A 17,756-nucleotide genomic window follows, 5' to 3' on the forward strand; every position below is an offset into this window, starting at 1 on the left:
CATCCAAACCATCCAGCTTTGTGGTATTTGTAGATAACATCAAACATCACTAAAATGTTGGTGCTGAAACCGAAGTTAAGAAACTTGATTTGTAAGAGAGTTTCGAGCTGTAAATAAATGTATAAACTGTTTATCACACATATCTGATGCTGTCAGTCTTGCAGCGTATTCTCACTCTTATAATGAGAGTATAAACGAGTGCTCTTTTGTTTGCCTATTTCAACAGAAACCTTTAAGGAACTCCCAAATGTACATAAGTACAGCTCCCGCCTGCAGTGTTTATCTTGATGAGGGTGCGTGATCGTTTTAGATTGTTTTATGATAAGAAGAGTGCAGGTTGTCTTCCAAAGAAACCTGAAAAAACACATTTAAAGACTTGTTTTGGTCAATGCAACAAAACATGCTTTATATGTTTGTTTATAGTAGTTTTTAACATTACAGTAAATGAGACCATTTAAAAAATATATATATTAATGTGATGAATGAAGGAAAGAACTCATCACTGTGTCAGGGAACTATTGTGTGTCTTCATTTCAAATGAATTCCAGTTACCATGTTCTGCCAGGTATTGACTTGTAAAGGTTGTATAAAGTTCATTAGAAATTCAATCTTTAATTACTGTTGATGATTCTGCAAAGATAACTGGAAATAAAAAAGTCATATCATATCAAAAACGACCTTTGTCATAAGATAAAAAAACCTAAACCTTAAAATGAAAGAGTTCCAAAAGTATTGTTATCACACCTATTCACCCGTACTGCATGACTCCACCTTTTCAGTGCAGCACCAAGGGACTGACATAACACCTTCAAGTTTACAGGACAGCATCAAGACCAGGTAAGAACTCTTTTAACTAATTCAATCAATTCATAATTCAAAAAAACTTAGACATTAAACTTTTTCCTACAATATGCTAGTACATATTACAATGTATGTATTCTTGTAAAAGCACAATGCATTGTAACACAAGAACACAATCTGATAACGTTGTACAGCCAGCATGCAGTGCTCCGAAGCTGCTTTGTCATCTTTTCTACTAACATGCATGGGAAGTTATGGAACAAGGGCGTAACAACTCTGGATCAAACAAAAAAACATTTAAGGTTGTTATTTACTTAGTCTGCGACCTACTGAGTAATCCTTTGCACTTTTGGGAGGAATTTAAAATGTATGCTGTGGCCTTGTCCTTTTTAAACTACTGTGGTGGATACATATTCTATTACTAAGGTACATCTTAATCATACAAAACAAATTAATGAATCTGATGTAGATTTATGCCAAAATGACCTTAATATTTACAAGCAGGCAAATTAGCCTATACATTTTTCATTTATAATGTTGGGGGTAATTCAAAAATACAACGAGTTACATCTGATTGTTTACTTTGGACATTTAGGAACCATCAATAAATGATGGTGTGAATGAAACAGCACCAATGTTATTCCACCTCTGTGCTGCTGACCTTCCCATTTAAGTGATAATTATGTTTAAGAAATTATAAGAAATGATCCTCATGGTGTAAAACTTTTCCCCCAAAAAGCATTTATAGAGGATTTTTTCAGGGTTTTATCAGAGTAGTAATACAGTGCTGCATTCATGTGAAGCCTTGGTCACATGAAATGGAATCCATTAGAATAATTTAGACGATGAAGCAACCGTTAAATGCCCATCCATCCATCTTCTCCCGCTTATCCGTGGTCGGGTCGCGGGGGTAGAGTTTAATCTCCATTAAATCTCCGTTAAATGTTCATAACAATAATAAAACAGAAAATCATTTAAAAAGAGGTGTGTCCTATATTTGGTGTAGTCTAATTATGTTCTCATTCAGAATCACCGTGTCGCAGGGTAAAACATCCAAGTGTCCTTTATAATTGAACCGTTTTAAGTTTGAGGTTGAAGTAATGTGAGGTGCAGGGGGTAAAATGGGGAGAGGGTTTTCATTTTATGTTAAGCCTTGAACAAAAACATTATTTTACAGAAAGATAAAACTGCCACTTCACAACAGGCCGGGTGCTGCTCTTTCACCTATCTTTCCAGTCACCTTTATAGCAGATAGCCCGCCTTCACAAATCAATCTGGCCAATCAGGTCATGACTCTGGAGAGAGAGTGAACAGTTAAACAGAGAAATAAACATTGTTTCTACTAACAACATATTGTACCTTCAAAAACAAACAATATCTGCACACAACTGATCGTTTTTAAGGTAATTGGCCAACATTACATTACTTGACCAACGCCCTTTGAGCACTGCTCCCAGGACTGAATGCAGGAAATGGTGATTCATATCATGATTGTGTGTCTTTAAGACATATTTTTAAGAAGTATAATTCATTTAAATGCATAGTATTTTCATTTACCTATGTTAATTGATATAAGAAACCTTAAATGAAATAAAGAACATAGTGAAGAAAAATGCCTACTTTTCTTTACAAACATAGGGCTTAGCCAAATGTTAGTAAGGGGGTGTGTGCCCTCACAGAGGTGCTGATAGTATAGTGTACTAATCAATGCTGACAATTGATGTCAAGTAAATCAGCAATCCATGTAAACATAACACTCTCAGTTTAAAAATAAATAAAAACATTTACATTCATTTGACTGGTGACTTTAGGAATTGTGGAAAGCTGATTTGGATCAATTAAAGAAGAAAAAAAGGACTGTTACAGTCTCACAGGGGAAACGACTGAGGAAGGTTGAGTTAAATAGATGCGTTTATTTTGTCCTCAGGCTCTTTGATAGGTTAAGGAGGCATGTCTCCATGGTTGGCTGCGTTTGGTCTCCTGCTCCTGATACCTGGGGCTCTGGGGTTTGCCATATTGCCAGGAGAGTCTCTGAATCACCTGGAAATCACTGAGAGAGCCATCTTAAATGCCACCGTGCAGGCGTGCCGTGAGCTGGCCAAAGCTGAGGGGGCGGACTTCACGTTTCCTGTAAGAATACCCTCTGCTGAAGTTGGTTTTCTAGAAATTATTAGTTATATTATGTAATTTATTTTAATAATTGTTGACACTGTGTTTAGACACCGCCTTTCACTGCAATGACTGTTGCTGAAGCCTGCGGAACACCAAAGTCCTCCAAGAGTTTCCGCCAAGCCATTACATTCATCATACTGAGGAATATACGGGTGGACATCCGTCATGCCTTAAATGCCAGCTTCCACTTTGATGAGGAAATGTTTTATCAAGGAAGGAAAATTATCACTGAGGGAATAAGGGTCATCAAAGCAAACAACAAGCAAGACAACTTTGAGGCAGCAAGGCAGAAATTGGGAAAGATTTTACATCCTTTACAGGTATTTATCATCACTTTAAAAACAGTACAAATTCACTTTTAAAAGAAGAGGCAATGTTAGAAACCCTGATCCCCTTCTGCCATCTTGAAGGACTTCTACAGTCACAGTAACTGGGTGGAACTGGGCAACATATATCCAAACCCTAATCTGATCAGATCTGACACCAGCATTGGAAACATAGCAGGTAAAGAGATGGTATGAGCGGTTTATCTGTGCAGCACTGACAAAGAATGCAGCTTGGGTGTGATTATTGTGAAGTTATTTAGCATGAAAAAACGTTATCAAAAAAATCTTTCTTGATGAACTTTTCCTCAGAGGAAAGCAGGGCAACATGCCGAAACTGTGACGGAGACTACTGCAGGAACAACATCTTGGAGGACATCATAGAGGAGGGGATACTGACCTCTGGATATTTTGGTTTAGTGCCTATCGTGTCAACCAAACCAAAAGGTGATTCATTTCAATCAACATTATACCCTCAGAATTATTACTAGTTTATTACATTTAAGAAGTTGTATCGCCTTCCCAAAGTTTCCACCTCAATGTAAGATTTATTTTTGATGGTGAGTAGTTGACTCTTCAACAAATGTTATGTCAACAACATTTCAAAGACTTAGTTAAATGTCTTAGTATCAGGAGAGCAGTTCAGTAATACAAATGTGGATACACATTTCTTAACCTAAAACACATTTCGCATCATATTTTAGTAATGCTTGTGCATCGTGCAGCACTGCATTTATTCCTTTATTGATGTTCAAAAGGAAAATGCAGTCATGGAGGACCAGTTGATCAAACAAGCAACACCGAACCTAAAGGTGGGATCAACAAAGACACATTAGACTCCAGCCATGGACACCTCCACATGACAGCAGCAAATATGGCTATAGCTGCCACCAGTGAGCTACTGGAGGACATTCGGGGGGCTGCTGGGATCAGAACCTTCCTCCAGTAAGAACCCCATTCTGCATGTTGCAGTTAGTGTAAAACTGCAAATGGGATCGTTTCTTATCTCTTTGTTTCTTCATCACTCAGAATGATGGGAATCTCCAAAGGATCCAGTAAAGCTCTTTGTTTCGTGATCGACACGACAAAAAGCATGAGCGATGACATTGATGCAGTGCAGGCCGTCACTTCCTCTATAATCGACAGTGGAGAAGGAACAGAAGACGCGCCCTCACTCTACATTCTTGTCCCTTTCAACGATCCAGGTAAAATCACAGTATGCTTCACATTGTGTTGATGTAAAAAACAAGCATCATTGAGGAGTTTTCCTTCTCCTGTCTCCACATGAACTCCAGATGTTGGGCCGCTCGTAAAGACTACAGACCCAAATGTCTTCAAGAGCGCTATTAATTCCCTATCAGCAACCGGAGGAGGAGATGTTGAGGAACTGAGTCTTTCAGGGCTTCAGGTGCTGAGATGTGACCTAAATAAATAACTTTGCATGTTGTGTTACCAGTTTTTTTTTAGCAAAAACAATCCATGTTATTCAATACTGTCTTCCTCATACAGCTGGCTTTAACAAGCGCTCCTTCAAATTCTGAGATCTTCCTCTTCACCGATGCACCTGCTAAAGACAAGCAGCTGAAAAGCACAGTGATCGCACTCATAGAGCGCACACAAACAGTGGTGAGTGTTAACTCATTTTTGGTCATTAAAGAATTGCGATCTTGTGAAAATGTCCTTACATATTTCTTGAATGATTTTTTGTCTTGTGTTAACGATGATTATCTAAATACAGTATACAACGCTTGGAGGTGTGCACTGGTGGCAATAGTGGCAATAGCACTATATCAATGACACATTGTAGAGCTGCAACAATTAGTTGATCAACAGAGAACTCGTGCAATAGTTGTGATTCTGATCATTTATCAATTGTTTTCAGTATTTTAAGAGAAAGTTATCTGGTCCCAGCTTTGCAGATCTAAGTATTTGCTGGTTTCCCTGTTAAGATTGCAAACTGAAAATTTGTAATAGGCTCTGGTCCGGGAAGAAATGGACAATCACTGTAATGGCATCTTATAGACTCATCAATGATAGGTCAATCGGCAGATATTCATTATGTTGTAGTCCTTTTTCTTCAGATGAATGGCTGCTTTTGGACATTCTGATTTGTTTTACTTCCCCTGATTTGTTTCCTATCAGGTGAACTTCATGATTTCGGGCTCAACAGTGCTGAACCGTAGGACACATAGTGGCGGGGAACTGAACAGGATCTCGGAGTCAGAGGCTGAGCTGTACAGAGACCTCGCTCAGGCTTCAGGAGGTCTGGCTATAGAAGTCACAAAGAGTGAGCTCCCTGTGGCTACCAGCATCATCACACAGTCCTCCAGCTCCTCTCTGGTAATCTCAAAAAGATCTTCTAAAGGTCACCTACTATGCAAAATCCACTTCTTCGTGTATTTGATACATACACATGTGTCCCCTCTGTGCAAAGACATTCTGAACGTTTCAGGAAAAATAAAAAATAAACACGATTTTTTTTTACCATTAGCCAATCACCAACCAAGGTAACCCCCCCACACCTTATCACCTGAATCTTCTTCTAGAGCACCATTGTGTTATTTTTAACCAAATATGTCGCAGAGGGGCGTGGGGAGTGGCTCCTTATTTTCATCTAAAGTAACAGACAGAGAATCAGCCCTTTTGAAACAGGGCTGAAACAGAGGGGATTATGGGATGCTACAATGATCTGTTTGGTGTTTGGAGCCAAACACTTCAGAGACATGTTTTGTATATATCTGAGACCTATAATATATTGATGAAAAACAGTATAATAGGGGACCTTTAAGTGTTGTTCACTTCAGAGACTTCCCGATGTGTCATCTTGAATGTTTATTTCTCAGGTGACCCTACTGCAGGCAGCCAGGAACCCAGGCAGCAGCGATACGTTCTCCTTTATGGTTGATGGAACAATAATGAACCCTTTAGTTTACATTACTGGACGCTCCATCAATTTCACTCTCACCAGCCCCACAGGTAATAACTGGCACACTCTTTATGATAACACTCAACACATTATGTGCATCATTTCATCATCAGTAAGTCATAGTGCATTTGAAGTCATTGCGATGTAATTTCAGAACAACCACAGACTCTACCATCCGCTATCCAGTTTAACAAAACCTGCTGGTTTAGATGTATTTTAATTAATTGCTTTATGTACTTTTTTACATTAAAAAGTCATATTATAGTATGACCTGAGGAGATCATGCAAACATGTTGTAAAGTAGCTTAATCCACCATGTGTTTGCAGTCAAAATCCAAATGATGTACAAAAAAAGAGAAATTGGTCTTTGCAAAAATGTTGCAATAAAAGCAACACAAATTGAAAATGATTGTTTCCTTCCTGCTTGTTGGCGTTTTTTCTTTGAAGGTGAATCTGAGCAAAGCACAAACTCAAAAGGATCATTGATCATTAAATCCCAGTCAGTCGGAAACTTCCAGACTCTGCAGCTTGATAAACAAGTCGGACTGTGGACAATGAATATGGTGTCGACTAATCCGTACACTCTGAAGGTCATAGGTGAGACTTCCAGCTATATTTAATGTGTTAACTAAACACATTACCTTAAGCCTCAGCTCTATTTTTTAAGTGCTATTCAATTAGTACCTTAATTTAAAGGACAAACATGTTATCATTGTCAATGTGAGCATGTTAGCATGCGAGGTTAGCATTTAGATCTGCCTAAGACAGAACAGCTGGCATCACTTTAGACTCTCATAAAGCCAAAGCATAATAATTGGGTTTCCCATCCATATTCTAATTTCCGGTTTATATTTGAACCCCTTGGCAAATGAACAAAGATTAAAGGCAGAATATTAAAATATAGCTCAACACAAAGCTTTGAGTTCATACATGAGGACAAAATCATCCTAAATGTTATCTGTCAATTATTGGTACATTTAAGATGGTTTTGTGGTAGTGGTAATCCATATAATTTGGAAAACAGATTGAAAAGTATCATGCTTTTGCTTTGTCTAAAGGGGTTTTTAAAAGAAACTCTGTATATGTACACTAATCCTTTTTTCTCACAACTTTTGATTTGCAGGTCAGAGTCCTTTTGACTTCCTGTTTGACTTTGTGGAGGCCTCTCAGGGCCCGTTCCCAGGATATGATGCTCTTGACACTCGTCCCAGAGCGGGTAAAGGAAACTGTTAGGATGTTACTTTGAAGATGTGCAGATATAAAATAACATTGTCAATTCAAACATGTTACATTTCATTTTTGTTTTAAAAAAGGTGTCAACGGTAGCTTGTTGGTGTCTTTAACGGGGAGTGACTCTGCCACTGTGACAGAAGTTGCTCTGGTTGAATCGTCGGGGTCGGGGGAGATTAAAGGAGTCGTGGAGTCGCAGGGGAGCGGGAACTTCTTAGTTCTCGTCGACAGGATCCCATCAGAGGAGTTTGTGGTGCGGGTTAAAGGGAATAATGGACCAACAGTCTTCACAAGGCAGTCATCAACCAACTTCAGAGCTTCTAATCTGACGATCACTGTGAGTACCCATCCCAGACCAACACTGTCACACAAACACCACACATGAGAGGAGGTGGAACTAAACATGTAAACAGGGTTGGGAGGGTTACTCTAAAATTGTAAACCGTTACAATAACTAGTTACATGTCAACATGTTTTACGAGTAACCTAATCTAAGTTGCATAATATAAAAGTAATGTAACCTGTTACTTTTGGATTACCTTAATATGAAATGCAAAGCAAATCAAAACAAAAGTAAACAAATATCAGTCAGATTTTGTGTATGTATTATGTAGTGTATAATGTAAGACAACAGATCAATGTGTCATCTTAAATTAAGGCAAGGCAATCCGTGTATCTACCGTCCAATTGTTTTTCTTTATTAAACAAGTACACGGAAGAGCGTCTGAGAGGCGTTTTTGCTTTTTGCTTTTTACCTTACTAAATGGTCTAATCATAGATATATATATCTATGGGTCTAATGGTCATTGGAGCGAGGGGCGGGGCGAAACTCACGGAAGTGATTTCAAAACAAAAGCACTGCTTGGAACGGTGATAATATTATAAACAAGGTGAATTTAGCGATCACAACGAAAACGGCCAAGACACATATTGAGCCCAGAAAATGAATGATATTAAGGGCTGTATTTATAATAGGCCTAAGTCTAAAATGGACAACATTGTTAGGAGATTTAAACTACAGCGATTCTGCACTGCGGTCACCTCAGCCGTCTCTCGAGTTTGTTTTTTCAATTCAGATGCTCTTCATTTTTTGTCCTGCTATATTTGATGATCGATAGCGATACAAGTATTTGTTATCATAAGTTCTTAATAAAACCGACACTGTTGGACTCGGTACTAGTTTGACTGCTACCAGAAATAAAATGAAGTAGGCCTACTTTTACGGTGTGCTTAGTGAATAATCCTCTGCCAGATTCCCCTCCATAGTAGGCTACATAATCATAGTACAGAATGCATGTTTTATGCTATCTTTGATGAATGATAAAAAGACAATTTTACCATTAGTTCTTAATGATATTGATACTGCTTGACTCAGTAGTCTTACACCTACTACCACAAGTTAATACAATAAAGTACTTCTAGTGTGTTGTTTTAAAAAAAAATCCTCTGTCAATGTCCCCTCCTGAGAACAAAATCAAGCCACTTCTGTTAAGTTTGATGAGGGGGGAAATGATTGTTTTTGCCATTAGTTTTTTGTGAGTTTGACACTGTTGGACTCAGTACTAGTGAAACTACTCCCACAAGTACTATGAAGTACTTTTACTGTGTACTTTTCATGTAATCCTCTGTCAATGTCCCCTCCTGAGTACAAGAATGCATGTTTTTCTGATATTTTTAATAAGCATTAAAAAGCCTTTCTTCCTGAGACTGACAGTATTGGACACCCCACCATGTCAATACGTTTATCTTTTTGTAGTGTATTGGTCTTTTGTAGAGGTTTTTCATTGCCAGCTAAAATGTTGCCTATGGGGCAGCAAATTGGTCAGAGCCAGCCCTGGTGTCATCCCCACAGCACCCCCCATTTGAAACATGTTCCCACGGCTATGGATGCCTAAGTCCATGAGTGGGAAATATAATCTACGTATTAGTCCAGTATTGGATCTTCTAAAGTTTCACCATCCCGGAATAAAACAATAAATCTATGTAGGTTATTGGGTTATTTTTCAATATTTAGCAGATGGGACAAAAAAGGGAGGTGTAGCTCAACAGGAACCTTTGATCTTGTGTTGGGTAACATTGACTCTGTAAACACGACTCTTAAAGTATGTGGGTCACACTGCAGCTTTTCTAAGTAAAATACTTTGATAAATGGTAGTTTTAAACACTTTTGCCTTTTTACTTCTGATGCCAACTGATGTGATTCCCATGGTCCCCTGAAGTGGCTGAATTACTTTAAATATAGTGTATAAATTCAGGTTTACAATACACGTCCTATTCTTCATAAAGCAGGAGGCTAGGACACCCACAGCCAATTACTAAGAACATCTATGTAGGTCTTTTTAGGTTTTAAACAATAATATGATATTATGAGGATTTGACTTCTAATGGATTATTTTTACTTTACTTCATGCACTGGTTAATACTGCTTGTTTTTAGCTTCTGTTGCGCTAATGGATAAAAGAAGCTGTTTCTACAATGATGTGGAGGGAGAGTCCTCTCCAGTCAGACTGAGAGGCTGATAACTACAGCTCAGTGAGGTAAAGGACTTAGATAGTTCATTTTAGTCTAAGTTATCTCAGTGGGTCTCAAACGTTTTGATCAGAATTTATGTAAACAAATATTTCCAAGACACTCCTTTTTAATTATTGGGATAAAACAGGTTTGAAATCATTTCAATGTATACTATAGGACAGTAAACCAGACATATCGTTTAAAACTGGAGAGATTAAAAAAGATGCATAAATAAATAAATGTTAACTGGTAAAATAAGATATGAATCAACAACATAAATAAAATAAGTTACATTTATTTGTTATTGGCTATGGTAGGTTATTGGTTATGTTCACATACTTATTTGATTATTAAAATATAAACCGATCTTTTCCATATGGGTGTTTAGAGTTGTACCCCCTAGATCAGGGGCCTCATTTATAACGCCGTGCGTAGGATTCACGTGGGAAGGTTGCTTACGTAGTAGAAATCCAAAAAATAGGTACAGAAATGTTCCGACATTTTCCGATTCACCAAACATTGCGTACCGGCGAGGAAAGTGCGTACAGCACTTCCTACGCCGGTTTCCCTTTATAAATCACAACCGACTCGAAATGCGGTGCAGCTTTTGCGGGCTTCACGTAACGCCCATATTTGCCTATAAATAGTCAAAGAAACGCCCATTCATTCATTCATTTTGACTGACTTTATGAAGAAGATCGCAGGAAATGACGACAGAACAGCTAAAAAAGACATCTCACACCGTGTCAGATTTTGGTTATTTTGGGGAGGTCGAGATAAATCACATTGTTTGGTGGATGCAGTTTGAACCAGAGTAGCAGCATGGAGGTCGGATCATCACCAAAATAAATAAATAAGTGGTCCGAAAAAGGTTATACAAAAATAATACACATAGCCTTCCTCAGGCAGTGTGTTTGTACCGGGGACAGGAGACACCCCCTTGATGAGAAACTGTAAGAAATGATCGGGGAATCCCTCCGGAGTGGAGTCATGACGACTGGATCTGAATTATGTTTTTGTATTTGGTGGTTTGTGTCCCAGCTGTCGATCAGCTGTGCGCAGCGTCTCCACTGCAGCCTGTGCATCTGAACCCTCCCCGCAGCAACTCTATATCCACCAGTTAAAGGAAATACAACCATAGGTGTTCTTAGTTTCCATACCTCCTGTGTTTTACGAGCGACTTATCAAGTCTTGGCAAACGGCATAAAACACGATTAAACATGATAGTATATAAAACCATGCTCGTATCTACAACCTATAGAAATGCAAAACGGCGTCAGTTTAGACGTAATTCTGTCCTCCTGCTTACCGCATCATTTATGAGAAAACATTTCATAACGTTAACAAAACATATTCGAGGTGGTTTTAAATAACATATCCGTATTTATTTATTTCTCCAAGTTATGTTTTTGTGTGTTTGATTGATTGATTGATTGATTGAAAAGTTTATTAACAGCTTGTATATTGGGTACAGTACAGTACAGCTCAAAACATACAATTGTTAAGGGGATGCAGACCAGAGAAAGACTTTCGTCTTGTTTACATCAGGGTCCCCCATTTCCAATTCATCATATCATTTAAGACATATAAGACATATTTGACATACAGATGGCTTATTTACAATTTACATACAGGTGGTTTTTTTACATACAGATTGCTTATTTACAATTTTAATTTTAGATTTCGTTCTAATACATCCTAACCGGACATTTAAGACATACCAAGTCTACAGATATACAGTTAGTAACAGAGTCTAAAATGCGAGTATATACATAGATGGGGGGGGGGGGAAGCTGTCCATTGTACGACAGGTTGAGATTTGTACCATTACCGGGGCCAGTTTTACAATGCTCTCCCCCGAAGGTGCTCTTCAAGAGAGGTTTTGAAGGTAAGTATAGTTTTACTTTCCTTTACAGTTGTGGGAAGAGCGTTCCACCTTGATGTGGCATAATTGCGAAACGTGTATTCCCCCTTTTTTGTGCCAAATCTGGGTTTCACATGATTTGTGGAGCTCCCTCTGGTGTTATGATCATGGTATTCCTTGACCTTTGGGAAGAATTTTGACATGTACATGGGTACCATAGAGGTGTAGTGGATCTTGTAGACCAGGCCCATTGCAAGTAGCTGTACTCTGTCGTCTACTCTAAGCCATCCTAGGTTGTCAAAGTGGGCAGAGGTGAGGTGGGTTCTAGATGAAAGGTCAAGCAGTAGTCTGACCAGTTTATTTTGCGATGTTTGAAGTTTTATTTTTAGCGCCTTGGAGGTGCTATGGTACCATGACGTGCAAGCATAGTCATAGTACCCTTGAATGAGTGCTCCTGCCAGAGTTTTCAGGGTGTTTTTGTTACCAGAGAGGAGATCCGGTATAGGAATCTAGTTCTTTGATTGACTTTTTTTATTACATTGGATGCCATTTTGTCACAGGAGAGGTTTGCCTCAAGAATAGATCCTAGGTATGTAATTTCCTTCTTACTTGTGACAATAATGTCGCCCACTGCAACTGAGAAGTCGTCGGATTTGCTGAGGTTATGTTTCGAACCGAAGAGAATGGACTCTGTTTTACCCAGGTGTAATGATAATTTATTATCGGCGAGCCAGGTGCAGATTCTGCCGAGCTCGGAGCTGAGGGTTTTTTCAACCTGCAATCTGCTCCTGTCAGAGACCAGCAGGGCTGAGTCGTCCGCGAACAGGAACAAGTTGCAGTCACATGCTGATGACATGTCATTTACATAAATTAGGAACAGTAACGGACCTAATATGCTTCCTTGTGGAACACCACAGCTCACTGGGAGGGGGGGGGGACAGAGTACCGTTTACCTCCACCATCTGTTCTCTCCCCTCCAGGTAGGATTGCATCCAGCTCACCGATAGTTTATCAAAACCAATTGCTTTTAGCTTGTCAATCAGAATGGGGTGATTGACAGTGTCGAAAGCCTTTTGTAGGTCCAGCATCACCATGCCGCAGTATTTGCCCTCGTCCACCTCTTGTTTGATGTGGTCGCTCAAATAAAGAAGGCATGTGTCAGTGGAGTGGGATGTTCTAAAACCAGATTGAAATTCATAGATTAGTTTCTTTTCCGCGAGGTACTTTTCGACCTGTTCATATACTATTTTTTCCATGACTTTCGAGATGGAGGTAAGTATAGAAACAGGGCGGTAGTTGCCTGGGTCCAATTTGCTGCCCTTTTTGTGCAGGGGGGTTACTCTTGCAATTTTGAAGTCTTTGGGTACTTTTCCCTGTTTTATGGAGAGGTTAATTATGTGAGCTATGACTGGTGAGATGGCGGTTGCTGAGTCTCTGAGGAATTTGGAGGGGATATTGTCGTAGCCAGTGGCCTTGTTAGGTTGGAGGGCGCTCAGTTTAATGAGTACCTCTGCTGTTGTTACCCTTGCTAGACTGAAATCATCTTTGCGTACCCCTAGGTTTTTGTAGTAGGTCATGATGTGATCTACTCCAAAAAGCCCTGAGTGGGAGGGTAATTTATTTACAAGAGTTGTGGCTATGTTTGTGAAAAAAATGTTCAAGTACTTGGCCACATCCAGTTTGTCTGTGATGAGCCTGTTATCTGTCTTTATGTTTAAGTTAGAAAATCTCGTTTTGAGTTTTTTACTGCAGCCAAGCTGGTTATTGAGTAATTTCCTAAGTTCACAGGTGTAGAGGAAACTTCTGTGTAGCTATGCAGTGGGAGTCACCGACTCAGGAAGGAGACACGGTAGGAGCAGTAGCTTTGATGTCAAACACTGATGGTTTATTTGGAGTTAACGGCCGGAGGATTCACATCACAAGTCCAAGAGCCAGAGGTTCTGACTTCACGGTAGAGTTGCCACGTCAATTCTGGAGAGCCTCTCTCTTGCCAGCCCATTTAACTGGTTCCACAGAGAGTCATCAACATGTTTTGATAAGATAGCTTTAGATAGTTTGGGCACACTAAGTTACCAGCTTCCGCCACTTATGGCCTTGCATATGTCATGCCTTGGAGTCCTCAGACAACAGAGAAGGAAGTGTCCCAGTGTACCCACAATACAGACCATCTGTGACCCAGTATTGACCGGTCACAGAATGGGAACAATAACATTATTGGCTGAAACAGCCTGTGTCCTTAAAGGAGGTAAACAGACATCAAGGTTTGTCCTGTATGTCACATCTTGGAGTCTATGATAATTATTTCCATAACAACAGGGTTTATTTTTGTTTTCCTCAGTTTTGACATTGATGAAATTCTTTTTGGCAGTTTTGATCATGGAGCTTACGTCATTTCTTAGTCTGTTTCTTTCAATTTTTAGTTCAGTCACGTGGGCCTGGAGTTCACTGCTCGTGCTTTTGGAAAGCATTGACTGACTTTTATGAAACTCAGAGCATTTTTTGTCTCTGGTTTTCATGGCGGTCAGTATGCCGGAGTGCATCCACGGCTCAGCGCGATTTTTTACCCTGGTTGTTCTTAGGGGGGGCAAATCATTGAGTATTGCAGAGAATTTGTTTTTGAAACCAAGCCATGTTTCTTCAACTTGTGTACCACTGAGCTCATCTGACCAGTCCAGGCTCTCCAGTTCTAGGTTAAAGGCCTCGCTAGAGTAGTTTTTGAAGTCTCTAGATATGACTGTTTTGTGACAGCCGGCCCTTTGTTTTAGCTTTTTGCGGGTACAGAATATCATATAATGATCACTTAAACCGCATGCTATAACCCCTTTACTGGAGATCCTGGACTTGTCAGAGGTCAGAATGAGATCAATGGTAGTTTGTGTTGTTTCACATACCCGGGTGGGTTGGATGATTAGCTGGCTGAAGCCGTGCAGATCACAAATCCTACTGAAGGACTTGAAGACGGACGTGTCTTTACGTTGCATATCCGTGTTCCAGTCTCCAATAATAATTGTCTCTACATCCCCCACATCAGCCAAACACCCATCTAATGTATCATAAAAGTCACTCTGTTCCGGTGGTCTATAGATTGTCCCGACTATTACAGATTTAGCATTGTCAAAAAGAATTTCAACCCACACAGATTCAATATTTTCATGATGCAGGTCAGTACGGTTTTTTAAATTGGTGTCTTTATGTATGTACATGCAGACACCACCTCCATTCACGTTCCTGTCCCTTCTCACTACAAGATAATCTTCAATTTCAATCTCTGAATCTGTAATGGAATTGTCCAATTTGGTCTCAGAAAAGCATAATATGCTTGCCTTACCGTTCATGAATAGCTGCCTGAGTTCAGCCAGTTTGTGTCTCAGGCTGTTAGTGTTCAGATGAAAAATATGTAGTCCATTTTTGTTGCTTAAATGCACAATGTCGTCAGCTTGCAGATAGCAGTGTGCACTGAGGAGTCGCAAACAGGCGTTTGTTTAATCATTTTAAGATTGGCTTTAATCAATGTTTGAAAATGAATTCTTCATGTATGATAAATGAGAGTTAACATTTTATTTATGGTATTATTTCCACATATTTCTCTCCATTCTTCCTTCTGCCAACGCGGTGTCGCAGTTTCTCGTCTCTCCCGTTTTGTGTGCTTAGTGCGTACGCATGGGCTAGAGTTTGCGTGGAGGACCGCACATTTTCCCGTCAAGTTAGTATTTTATAAATCGCAAACATTTCTACGCAATGTTGGTGATTTATAAAATCGGACGGTAGATACACGGATTGTCTACCTATGATATATGTATCTTTATTTCTTAATGTCACACTGTAATTCTGCTAGTAATCTCAATAAAAGAAAATGTAACAGTCATCTGTTTACTTGATTTTTTTTGTAATTGAATACAGTTCCTACTCTTTGTATCCTGATTACTTAATCTCGTTACATGTCATTCGTTACTCCCCAAGCCTGCATGTAAATGTCCACTTGAATCATTGCTACAAAACCTGACTGTTGTCTGACTCCCTCTGTCTTCAGGCTGATTCAAGTAGCATCCTGGAACCAGGAACCCCTTTCTCTGTGCCCTTCTCAGTGATGAGCCACGAAATAGAGGGAAACATTTCCATCCGAGCCACTAACAACCAAGGTTTTGACTTAGCGTCTCCAACCAGTTTGTTCCTGGAAGCTGGAAACAGAGCCAACGACACGGTGACCCTCTCCGCTCCTCTGAACACCCCCTCTGGGACCGACGTCACCCTGACCATCGAGGCCGAGGCTCCGGGGGGCCAAGACACAAACTATGTCGTGATGCGTTTCTCTGTCTTTAACACGGTAAAACTCCCACTGAAGAGTCACTTTTGGTCTGTGATTATCGGGAGAGAACTTCCATAGGCTATGTGTTACTTATTACTGGAAAAACATGAATTTCTTGAAATATTTTAAACCTGTGTCAATATTAATTTATTATTTGAGCTTTTTCCTTTGCTGAATGCCTGTAGGCATATTTAAATGTTTGTATGTTCAGCTGACCTGATCTTCATTTACTAAGGTAGGATAGGATTTCATGTCAAATGTCATGTTATACTGTCTATGCCATACAAATGTCATCCATAGTCATTGTATGGAAGCCTATGGCACAAAAATCATTGATCACTTCAACCATTTGTTGAATAATAATCAGCTGACCTGCTAAATACTTGCGTTAGGTAGGCTACAGATACAAATGTATACTATAGGCTTGAGAAAATGTACTTACTTATATTCCATTGCTAGAAAACTGAATGAATTACATCGTTACCTTCTTCCTCCTCTTGATGAACTCGCTAATGTAAAACTCACTTAATCAATCATTTTCTTCCAATAGGTGACTGATTTCGCTCCGCCGGTGTGTAAGCTGCTGAGCCTGCAGTCCACCTGCTCTGATTCCTGCAGCTCGTCGATGTGGGAGCTCTCTGTCCAGGTGACTGATGGGGAAGGAGGCTCAGGTGTTGACAGTGTTACTTTCAGACAGGGCAACGGGACTTTGAACACTAGCCTGGCTGCTGGAAATGAAAAAATAACACTGGTTTCCTACAATGCTTATTGTTGTTCGCCTAATGTGGAGCTGGTGGTTGTGGACAGAGTGGGAAATGTCGACATCTGTTTTTACGCTAATTCTCTGTCCACCAAAGTGATTCTGGAGTCTCTTTGTCTAATCGTAGTGGTGTTAGGGCAAATAATGAAAGCTGCAATAATCTAGGTTTCTACTTCTACAAACACTCAATCAATTGACTCTGTATTATCCTGCGGTGTCGTTTATTTTCATCATCAGAGTTTGCAGCAATAAACTGGTTTTGGTTATCACAGTTAAACCCAGTGTTCCCTAAAGTTGCAAACTTACCCAAACCGGATACCAGAAGCTAACTGTTAGCTTAGTGTAGCAACACAAAGTAAGTGATAAAGTGAAATATGTAGCAAATACACTTATATTTAGGAGTTTGTGAAGACCAAAAAAGAGACAAAAGACAAACATGTTTCAGGTGGTTTGATGACCTTGTTTCAGATTGATGTGTTAAAGGCTAGGTAAGGGATAATGTGCAGCGACGCGGTCATTATGGGGAAAAGAACACCGACAGGCTGATCAGGAGCCCGACGCGAAGCGGAGGGATCTAGATCGGCATGAAGGGATAATGACCACGTCGCTGCACATTATCCCGCTTATTACATGGCCACATTCTCAACAAAGTAACGATATGACTCCCAATATTAATTGAAATGCTTTTGTGGATTTAGAAAATGATTTTATTGATTTAAAAAATAGTTGTATGTATTGATTTAAATTGACATGCATCCGCTAAGAAAAATAGTCCGTTGTTACTGTTTGAACTAACGTAGCAACGGCAGCCAGGAACTGCTTCGATAGCGTTTTTGAGGAGCTTTTTTATTACAGATTTGAAA

At 39.6% G+C, this 17,756-nt stretch overlaps 1 protein-coding gene across 2 annotated transcripts; it reads left to right on the forward strand.

Annotated features, from left to right (window-relative positions):
• Nucleotides 1-784: 784 nt before the first annotated feature.
• Nucleotides 785-17,548, forward strand: LOC117534426 (von Willebrand factor A domain-containing protein 7-like). Of its 2 annotated transcripts, XM_034198618.1 has the most exons (16): nt 785-837; nt 2,730-2,931; nt 3,021-3,293; nt 3,384-3,477; nt 3,609-3,743; nt 4,055-4,241; nt 4,326-4,501; nt 4,592-4,704; nt 4,806-4,922; nt 5,439-5,636; nt 6,140-6,272; nt 6,670-6,819; nt 7,346-7,438; nt 7,536-7,789; nt 15,858-16,151; nt 16,684-17,545. In XM_034198618.1, exons 2-16 carry the CDS (start codon nt 2,752-2,754, stop codon nt 17,056-17,058), a joined length of 2,772 nt encoding a protein of 923 aa, XP_034054509.1. In that variant the 5' UTR covers nt 785-837; nt 2,730-2,751; the 3' UTR covers nt 17,059-17,545. The 2 variants fall into 2 exon arrangements, with proteins under 2 accessions (XP_034054509.1, XP_034054508.1); XM_034198617.1 differs by lacking the exon at nt 785-837 and having other exon boundaries at nt 2,752-2,931; nt 16,684-17,548.
• Nucleotides 17,549-17,756: the final 208 nt, after the last annotated feature.

The sequence above is a fragment of the Gymnodraco acuticeps genome, unplaced genomic scaffold, assembly GCF_902827175.1.
Source record: "Gymnodraco acuticeps unplaced genomic scaffold, fGymAcu1.1, whole genome shotgun sequence".
Lineage (NCBI taxonomy): Eukaryota > Metazoa > Chordata > Actinopteri > Perciformes > Bathydraconidae > Gymnodraco > Gymnodraco acuticeps.